At 42.5% G+C, this 8533-nt stretch overlaps 4 protein-coding genes across 4 annotated transcripts; all 4 read right to left on the reverse strand.

The window, feature by feature from the left end:
* Positions 1–924: 924 nt before the first annotated feature.
* LOC108041163 (extensin-1) lies at positions 925–2530 on the reverse strand. The gene is made up of 2 exons (XM_017118981.2): positions 2423–2530; positions 925–2328 (listed from the first exon to the last, which is right to left on the reverse strand). Exon 2 carries the CDS (start codon positions 2326–2328, stop codon positions 1027–1029), a length of 1302 nt encoding a protein of 433 aa, XP_016974470.2. The 5' UTR covers positions 2423–2530; the 3' UTR covers positions 925–1026.
* A 1257-nt stretch (positions 2531–3787) lies between these two features.
* Positions 3788–4501, reverse strand: LOC108042859. The gene has a single exon (XM_017121329.1). It carries the CDS (start codon positions 4499–4501, stop codon positions 3788–3790), a length of 714 nt encoding a protein of 237 aa, XP_016976818.1.
* A 713-nt stretch (positions 4502–5214) lies between these two features.
* On the reverse strand, positions 5215–5736 carry LOC108042879 (cuticle protein 7). Its single transcript, XM_017121357.1, has 2 exons — positions 5725–5736; positions 5215–5664 (listed from the first exon to the last, which is right to left on the reverse strand). Exons 1-2 carry the CDS (start codon positions 5734–5736, stop codon positions 5215–5217), a joined length of 462 nt encoding a protein of 153 aa, XP_016976846.1.
* Positions 5737–6992: 1256 nt separating this feature from the next.
* On the reverse strand, positions 6993–8219 carry LOC108041162 (protein Daple). Its single transcript, XM_017118979.1, has 5 exons — positions 8105–8219; positions 7745–8050; positions 7542–7687; positions 7231–7488; positions 6993–7172 (listed from the first exon to the last, which is right to left on the reverse strand). Exons 1-5 carry the CDS (start codon positions 8157–8159, stop codon positions 7059–7061), a joined length of 879 nt encoding a protein of 292 aa, XP_016974468.1. The 5' UTR covers positions 8160–8219; the 3' UTR covers positions 6993–7058.
* Positions 8220–8533: the final 314 nt, after the last annotated feature.

Below are 8533 nucleotides of genomic sequence, written 5' to 3' on the forward strand. Positions count from 1 at the left end.
CGCCTTGATCAACGGTTATATAAGCGTTGTTTGAAAATATTCAAAATGCATAAAAATATATATTTGCATACGAAATTTAATGAATCTAATTTGTGTATATATCATGTTTATCAGATTGGAAGGCATAATACCAAGAAACAAGCTAGCGAAAAACGTAAGATAAAATCTTATTCAATGTTATCAACAACAAGAAAAGTATATCAAAAATGAATGCAAATGAAGGAAACTTTTTAAATACAAATAATAAAATGCGTCAAAGCCGAAAAATTAAATGTTTGATTGACCGAATTTAATTGGACGGTAAGATGGAATCTTCCCAACCTTGAGGATAATCAAATAAGGTGATTTCTTATTTATTTTTATATTAGTTGCTTACGAAATACTCATGATGTTTTATGGATTTATTACGAAATGCTGTTTTTTTTTAAATTAAATATATAAATAAAATTAAAGGTCCAATATGGTAGGGGAAATTATTTTATAGATAATTCTAAGCAATATTGCCAAAGAAACTGATTGGGTAAAATCTATATTCTAAACTCAGAATCCGTATCTTAACAATCTTAACATCTGCATCCTTATTTTATGAACCATATGATTGTTGATTTAAAACTCCTCTTCAAGAATGTTAGTCTGTGTCAAATCAATGCTATTATATAAACTAGTCCGATTTTTATAAACATGAACAATATTTAAGAAACCTTTGAAATATGTAGTGTTTATCCTTTAAAAAATATTCGTTTAGATTGGAAACTAGTTTTCACTGCTTACTTGAAAAAAACATTAAAATTTTTATCAACAAAGCCCAAAAGTATGCATTGCTTTTAGAGAAATAATAATAAACCTTACAAAGTACCTAAATAAATAAATTACAAATTTTACAATCATTAATTTACCAGTCAAACTTCAATATATAACATTTTTTAAATATTTTAATCATTATTAAGTCAACAGAAAAGGGGAAAAACATAAATAAATAGAAGGAGACCTAGGAATATGTCTAAACCTAACAACAACGAATGGGACTCAGTAGTCCACATAGCCCCTTCCTTGGTTGCCATATCCAAAGTCCTTCAGATAGTTATCGATGGCCAGGTCAAAGGTCGAGGATGGCTTATCAGGGCCGGATTCGGGTCCACCATATGGCTTAACCTCCGGCTGAGGTTCCGGTACGGGATAGTTCTCCGTACGGGGTTGATAGGCCTCCGTTTGGCTGGGATATGCCTCCGTTTGACTGGGATATGCCTCCGTGATGCTGGGGTACGACTCCTTGTGGCTGGGATACGATTCCGTAGGACTGGGGTATTCCGTTTGGCTCTGCACAACAGGATAGGCCTCTGTTTGGGGCGCTGAATACGCCTTGGGCTCCTCAACAATCGGATAGGAGGTGGTCCTGTCGTAAATGGGAGGCGGTGTGGCCACCACAATCTTCTCCTCGTAGGGAGTCTTTATCTTCACCACTGTACCGCCCGACGAGGATGAAACCGCCGAGGCGGCATACCTAATGCTGGAGGTCAGCTTGGGTGCCGGAGCCACCTTGCTCACGAGTGGAACCACCGGTTTGGAGTACACAGGCACAGGGGAGTAGTAAACGGAGGGTGTTGGCACAGGAGCCGGTTGCAACTGGCGTGGCTGAGATGGCACACTGGCGGGATAACCCTTCTTACTGCCATAGGCTGTGCTCAGCAGCTGGGCCAGCTCCTCCAGCGTGTAATTGGGAGCAGCTATGTTGGCCACAGCCGGCGAGGAGGCCACCGAGGAGATGGACGCCGGTGAGGCAGCAGAAGCGGCAGCCGCCTGCTCGTAGACCAGAGGATAGGGCTTATAGGACTTGGGTCCACCCACGGGTCCCACCAGTCCGCTGTAGCCATCTCCACCGTACTTGGGGAAGTACTTGCGCTGATGCACATGCGTGTACTCCACCTGGCCACCCGGCGCATACTCCCCGATGGAGGAGATCTGGGTGAGCGGCTGCTTGGGTCCCGAGGAGACCACCTTGCGGCAGAACTCCTTGCAGCCCAGCTTGCACTCGCAGTAGCACTTCTTGTACGCCGACGGCTGGGTGGTGTAATCCGGGGGTGTGGGTGGTGCACTGGTAGTCGTGGGATAGACATGATCTGTGGTACTGGGCACCACCACGGTGGTGGGTGGTCTTGCGGTGCTGCCACTGGTCGTCGTCGGTGACACCGTGGTGGGCACCTCGCTGCACGGCACCTGCTCCCACACCTCCTGCTCACACTCCGCACAATACTCTGGGAAATGGGCTTGGGTCATCAAAGTCGAAGCCATCAGCATGGCCGCAAACAATAAACTGCAGCGTTCGAACATCTGAAATGGGGGAAAACGGGGGGGAGGGGGTGGAGGTTAAAAATGGGTCAGAACTCCGTCGCAATCGTACCCAATCGATTGGCCCAGTTCTTACCTTTCCACTAAATCTTTCCCTCGCTCGCGATCGCTTTCCCTACAATTGCTGGAATTTCTTCTTGTCCCGGATCGCCGAATCGAATGGCACTTGTTGGCTGTTGGTCAGTCGCGTGCGAAACTCTTTCATGCAATTCGCTGAATAGCTCTTAAATACGCTGCGCTGGCCGAGAGCTTCTTCTTCCACCATAACACTTACAACGCCGAACAAATGGGTCGCGGAAGCGTTGACCGCGTCACGTTCCAAACGCCCCATGGATCGCAGCGGGGCATGGTGGTGCTCCGGAATGGGCATGGGTCCGGGGAATGGAAATTGGCATGGGAATGGGTATGGGAATGGGCCACACAATCGCAAGATGCCGCCGCTTCCGTAATACACATTCAAGCACATCTACCCGCACTCGGCGATAGCATCAAGTAGTTGACAACAGTTGTCCAATCGTGAACATGGCTAGCAAACATATCTTTTATGACCTCTGGTTCATGGCTTCATGAACATGCTCATCCATAAATAGCATTAATATTACCCCCTGCTCTTAACTTCAGTAAGTCCTTACAGTAGCCAAGTTCCACAATGGTAAATGGGTTTTTAGCTGAGCCCATTCCGCACTCGCTGACCTTTTTTTCGGTTCTGCACAATATTCGCCCTCAGTTTGGGGATTTATAATTTCTGGGTCTTGGCCTAGATCTGATATTATCGTCTGGGGTCGATAAACTTATCAATTTTTGGTTGTAATTTCTTGACACTTTGGGTCTACACGTACGCTACGGATAAATACATATTTTGCTGGCGATTGCCTTATCGATTATCATTTTACAACTTTTAACGATTAGCACTGATTAAGAAATATAAATTTACATACAGGGCATAAAAATAAAATAGAATACATACCCGAATGCATATTTATATAATAAAAAAAATAGTCAACTGCCAGACAAAAATTTTTTTTAAATTGTTAAACATAAGATAACAAAAAATAATCCAAAAAAATATTTCTGAGCTTAAGTTGGCAAAACTAAACTTGATATATGTATTTATATTGGCGTAATTCAAATATATTAAGTTTTTTTATTCTTAAAACTTTCCACAAAAATAGTGGATAAAAAAAACGATTAAAACACAATATCATGCTGAGCTAAACAAATTATCAGTTATGAATAGGAGGAAATAAAACATTTTTTTTTGATTCTTCTTTATAATTTTAAAGCTTAAAATTCTGCAAACAATCAATCAAAGAAAAACAGAAAATAAGTTTAATCGTTCAAACTACCGCCTGATATTTATTCATATAAAAGTGCTTTAAATTTCAATTAAAAACGAAACATAGACAAATATCAAAACAACTCGAATTTCGGAGACCGTGCCTTAGTTAAGGTTGGCCACACGACTTTGGAATGGTCTGGCTCCGGAGTAAACCTGGATGTCCGGGAGGGAATCCTGTTCAAACGTTGTTTTATACTCCATAGCTTGCATGCGATTACGTTTTCCATGGATGGAGCTGCGCTTCTTTAGTTTCTCCCGGCCATCAGGTGCCAGTTTATACTGTGGCTTAACCTGTGCCTCTTGGATTCTAGATGGAGTTTGAGTTCGACTCCGATCGGGAGTTACTCTACTCGCCATTTCCACATCAATGGTTTCCGAGCCACTTTTGGCGCTGGTCAGTCGTTTCAGCATTTCCTGGTAGTGCGGTTGATCCGCAGTGATATACTCCGGTTCGTCTTGGGGGTTTAGGATCTGGTAATTGGGTGTGCCCAGCTCGAAAGTGGTGAACTCCCCGTGCTCCACTTTGTTCTTCAGATGCTTGGCAGTATATCCATACTGTTTGAGCGGGGCCATCCACTTGGCATCCGATTCGGCATCCTTCGATCCTCCCAGGCAAAAGCCAAGGGTCACCACCAGCAATATGGCCAATAGTTTTCGTGTCTCCACCGAGCAGACCATTTTCGCACTGATGCTCCATTGATCTTTGGCCAGACCATTAGCCAAACCCAATAGAACCGCCATCGACGACGTCGACTGCGTCCGAAATTGGACGCCCCCAAGTGAGATTGGGCAGCAGGTACGTGAGATTAGAGTCATCTTTGGGACCGTGTCGCGTCTGGCCGCGATAGCATTAGTTTGTGCTTATCAAAAATTTGGAGCCACCTGAGCCATGACGCATCTTGTTATGAGACATCAATCGCTGAATTTAACTATCCAATGTGCAACTTATGCTACAAGCCATGCCAAAAATAAATTTAAGTTAAATTAAGCATTTCCCATTCAGCTTTCATTCAACAGTTTTTATCGACGTTTAAAATTTCTACCGTTTTTTGTGCTTTGTTTGTGAACTGATAAAATGTGCTTAATCTCTGCTGCGATTATTTCTTTTAATTCACATCTCTACAAAGTTTATGTACATAAATGTACAAAATGCTTTTAAAAATGTTGAAATGTGTGGGTTTTTAAAATTTTAGGTTCTTCTTTTATCACAATTTCCGAAATTATATTTTTTTTCCATTTAAAACCCACGAAGCAAAAAGTATTTTGCTTTTGAATATTTTATCACCATTTACTGATAATTCATTCCCCCAAATCTTTCCCATTTAAAAACTCTATAGATTTTGTGTTCCTCTGCGAACAGATTGAATGTGATGCATCTTTATAGTTAGTTATAAATGTATGTATGCTGTCTGTATGTACAATTAATGGCCTAATTATAATTTAATTATGATATATGGCAATGAAGCTTTCCCAGGTCAAGGCGGGGATCCTAATGGGTTTGTGAGGCTGAAGTCAGTGTCTAGATCCGTTCAGTACTTGTACTGAGCTGTGGGTCCGGAAACAGAGACGTAGTTACCGGAGGGCAGCTCCTGCTTGATGATGGCCTTGGGGGCAGCATAGTGTACAAGTGGAGCCACCGGCAGCACCGGAGTCAGGATCTTGGCGGCCAAGAGTTTCTTGGGCGGCTCAGGCAGCGGGATCTTAATGTCCGTGGGCTCACGGTGGACAATCGCCTCGAAGCCATTGTGATCATCGGCCTTATATTGCACAATGCGACGATAGCCATCGGAGTCAATCAGCTCGTAGACACCTTCGACCTTGTCGTCCTTGCGCGTCTCCTTCTGGCTCTTGATATCCCCAGTGTGAGGATCGTTCACCGACCACTGGAACTCGTAGGCCACTGGCCCGTAATCCGGCTCCGGCTGCAATTCAATGGACCACACGGCACTGACCAGGCACAGGCACAACAAATAAGTGGCCTAAAAAGGATATATCACCCTTTATTAAAGTTATAAGTATAGCAGACCTACTCCACTCACTTTTCCCATCATTTTGGTTTAAGGCTCTTAAAACTCTTTGGGTATTGAAATGCACTCGACGAAAATCGGAATCGAAGTAATTAATCTGGTAGTCCTCGGCTGCTTATATACGACCACACCACTCATTACCAGGCCAGACTCAGATGTGGCAATCCACCCAAAGTGTCGTGTCGCTTTTCGGCACGCGCCTCCCAAACAAGATCGCCGCCTCAAGCGGAGCGCGCTCATTAAGTGAGCCCCGAAAAATTATAATTAAACAAGAAATATGCAAATTGTGGCTTGCTCTAGTCTAAGCAATATTGCCACACAGAAACCAAAATGTTCACCAAGTCCTCATTTCCACAGTTAAAAAGTTAGTTGGATAACTTCAAATCGCCTGGAAATTTGTTTAATATCTTAAACATTCTTTATTGTATTCATTTTTTACGAAAAAGTAGCTTTTTTTATTAATTTTAATATGATTATGATAAAAATGTTTAAATCAACAATCGTATAAAAGTGATGTCTTAGATTGAGCCTGTTCTATTTAATATAACTTTAAATTGGCTGCAATTTTGTTTATTATCTAAAAATTAACATGATAGTGATACAAATTAATAAGAAATATATGCAACATTTACCTTATTCCTTTTAAGACTTATAGGGTTTGCTGTAGAAAGTTCTTTGTAAACAAATATTTTTTCACACTGCACACATTCGATAAGCAGCCAAACGAAAAATGCCCCAAGTGGGAGAGCTTAGTGATCTAGAGGTGTCGCGCTAGTTTGTCTGGTCTAACCAACAAATGTGCAGATTAATTTACTTTGTCAATAATTTGCAACATTAGGCATTGGGCAACAAGGCCTGCGACTGCATTAAGTCATAAAAATAATTGTCATGTTTTAATGGATAGCGCGCCACTCAGATTGGAAATGGGATGGGGGCAAGTGTTGGGGGTTGGAACCTTCATGGCTCAGAGGCCAAATCCTTTGGCAAGCAATCTGGCCACAACCCGTTCGATGGCATTAACAAATATTTTAATTAATCGCCATTAGACGAGTTTCCTTTGCGAGCAGGCCGAAAAACCAGGTTAATCTATCTCAAAAGTTTTGATTTAACGCAGCCGCAGAGCGTGTTTGTCGAACCTTAAAAGCAATCTCTGGTATGTGCACTTGTTAGGCGTAGCTAGCTCCGAATCTGGGTTAGTCCAGCGGACAAACCAGACAGACAGTGCGTAAGTCTATTGATAGGTTTCATCAGCCTAAGTTTGGGTACTTCTCATTATGATCTACTGGTTGTAATTTTATTTGTGGTTGGACTGGACCTAATTTATGAAGCGAAACGTGCAACTTTTTCTAATCAGCATCCTCACTTTCTTTTTCCAACTTTCCACGTATAGTTCGTTGGCAGCGGGACCTCAGCAGTTCTCGTCTCAGGGAATTACTCTCCGTTTCGACAGTTTGGATAAGCTGAAAATCGGGAATTTTAGAACGCATAGAATTCGAAAATGATAGTACTTCAACATACGCTATGGGTCAGAGCAGCTCTTTCCATGGTCTCTGCATCGGCATCGTCGTCCTTTGGGCCGGATTCACTGCTTGAAGAGGATCGACGAGCCAACATTGCTTTGTGATGAGCACCAGGATAATCCTCCTCGTATTTGGGCGGAGGATCATCATCATTTGGAACTGAAGCTGCAAAGCTGGTTGCTCCAGCCTCTGAATTCGCCTTCAAAGCAGCCACCTCATCCCGTAAAGTTTGGTTTTGCATTTCAAGTAGATCCACCTTTAAATTATCCACTATTACTAAAACTCCCTCAGCTTTTGTGAGGTACTTACGCTCTCTAGCTCAAAATCCATTTCATCGATAATGTCATATGACTCGTCTAGGGCTCTTTGTAGCTTCTCGACTTTGGCCTTTAGCTCTTGCAATTCATTGAGATCACTTTGGGCCGACTGTCGCTTCTCTATCATCATTCGTTGCTCTAGAAGGGGGAAATCTAATAACTAGATCTATGGCAGAAACTACTTCATAATCACACCTGCATGTCTCTGATCCAGGGAGGATTTCATCACCAAGCCTGTAAGAGTCTTCTGCCGCTTAAACATCTCCTCCAGGGCTCGACAGCGCTTCACCTTCTCCAGATAGGCGTCATGCAGTTTGTTGTACTTCTTTTTGTGCTGCTGCACCAACTCCATCAGACGATCGCGCTCCTCCTCCAATTGAAAGGCCAAAATCTTGGCCTCCACATTTTCGGCAGCATTACTACTGTGGCTGGCAGATGCGCGATTCAGACGATGGCGCAGTAGAATATTCTCCTCCTCAAGCTGTGCACTTCGAGCCTTTGCTGTAAAGGAGCTTTACTTCATTACGTATACGCAACGATATTGCTTATACGCACCGGCTGCCAGCTCTGCATAGAGCACTTGCATGGTGGACGTGGAACGCTTCTCCATTGGGTTTTTTCCTAAAACTTATGTTTTTAAGTGCAAATGTTACTCAGCGACTGAGGGACCCTTTTGTTACTGAAAACAGTAAAGATAAGCTATCAGCGCGTTGGTTTGTATTGTTATCGCTGCCAGAGTTACCTTGCTGAAAACTATGGAAATTATTCGATTACTTGAGAATATCAAAACTATGTCATGCAAATTTGCAATATTAAATCAATCATATTATAACTACGGCGACTCGAATTCTCCCAACTAAATTTTTAGCTGACTCGAAGACAATTAGGTGTGATACGTGATCCATGATAATTTTTCTTAAAAGAAACTTATTTTTTACATTTCTCCCGCCATTTAAGTTTACACTCACAGCTAAAATTGCTTAA

Source organism: Drosophila rhopaloa, unplaced genomic scaffold (genome assembly GCF_018152115.1).
Source record: "Drosophila rhopaloa isolate 14029-0021.01 unplaced genomic scaffold, ASM1815211v1 contig_2, whole genome shotgun sequence".
Lineage (NCBI taxonomy): Eukaryota > Metazoa > Arthropoda > Insecta > Diptera > Drosophilidae > Drosophila > Drosophila rhopaloa.

Coding starts and splice junctions, on each gene's coding strand:
- LOC108041162 (XM_017118979.1), bottom strand. CDS start 8,159: ATGGAGAAGCGTTCCACGTCCACCATGCAAGTGCTCTATGCAGAGCTG. Junction 7,688..7,744: donor CCTGGATCAGAGACATGCAG/GTGTGATTATGA, acceptor TCCCCCTTCTAG/AGCAACGAATGATGATAGAG. Junction 7,489..7,541: donor TGGATTTTGAGCTAGAGAGC/GTAAGTACCTCA, acceptor GATAATTTAAAG/GTGGATCTACTTGAAATGCA.
- LOC108041163 (XM_017118981.2), bottom strand. CDS start 2,328: ATGTTCGAACGCTGCAGTTTATTGTTTGCGGCCATGCTGATGGCTTCG.
- LOC108042859 (XM_017121329.1), bottom strand. CDS start 4,501: ATGACTCTAATCTCACGTACCTGCTGCCCAATCTCACTTGGGGGCGTC.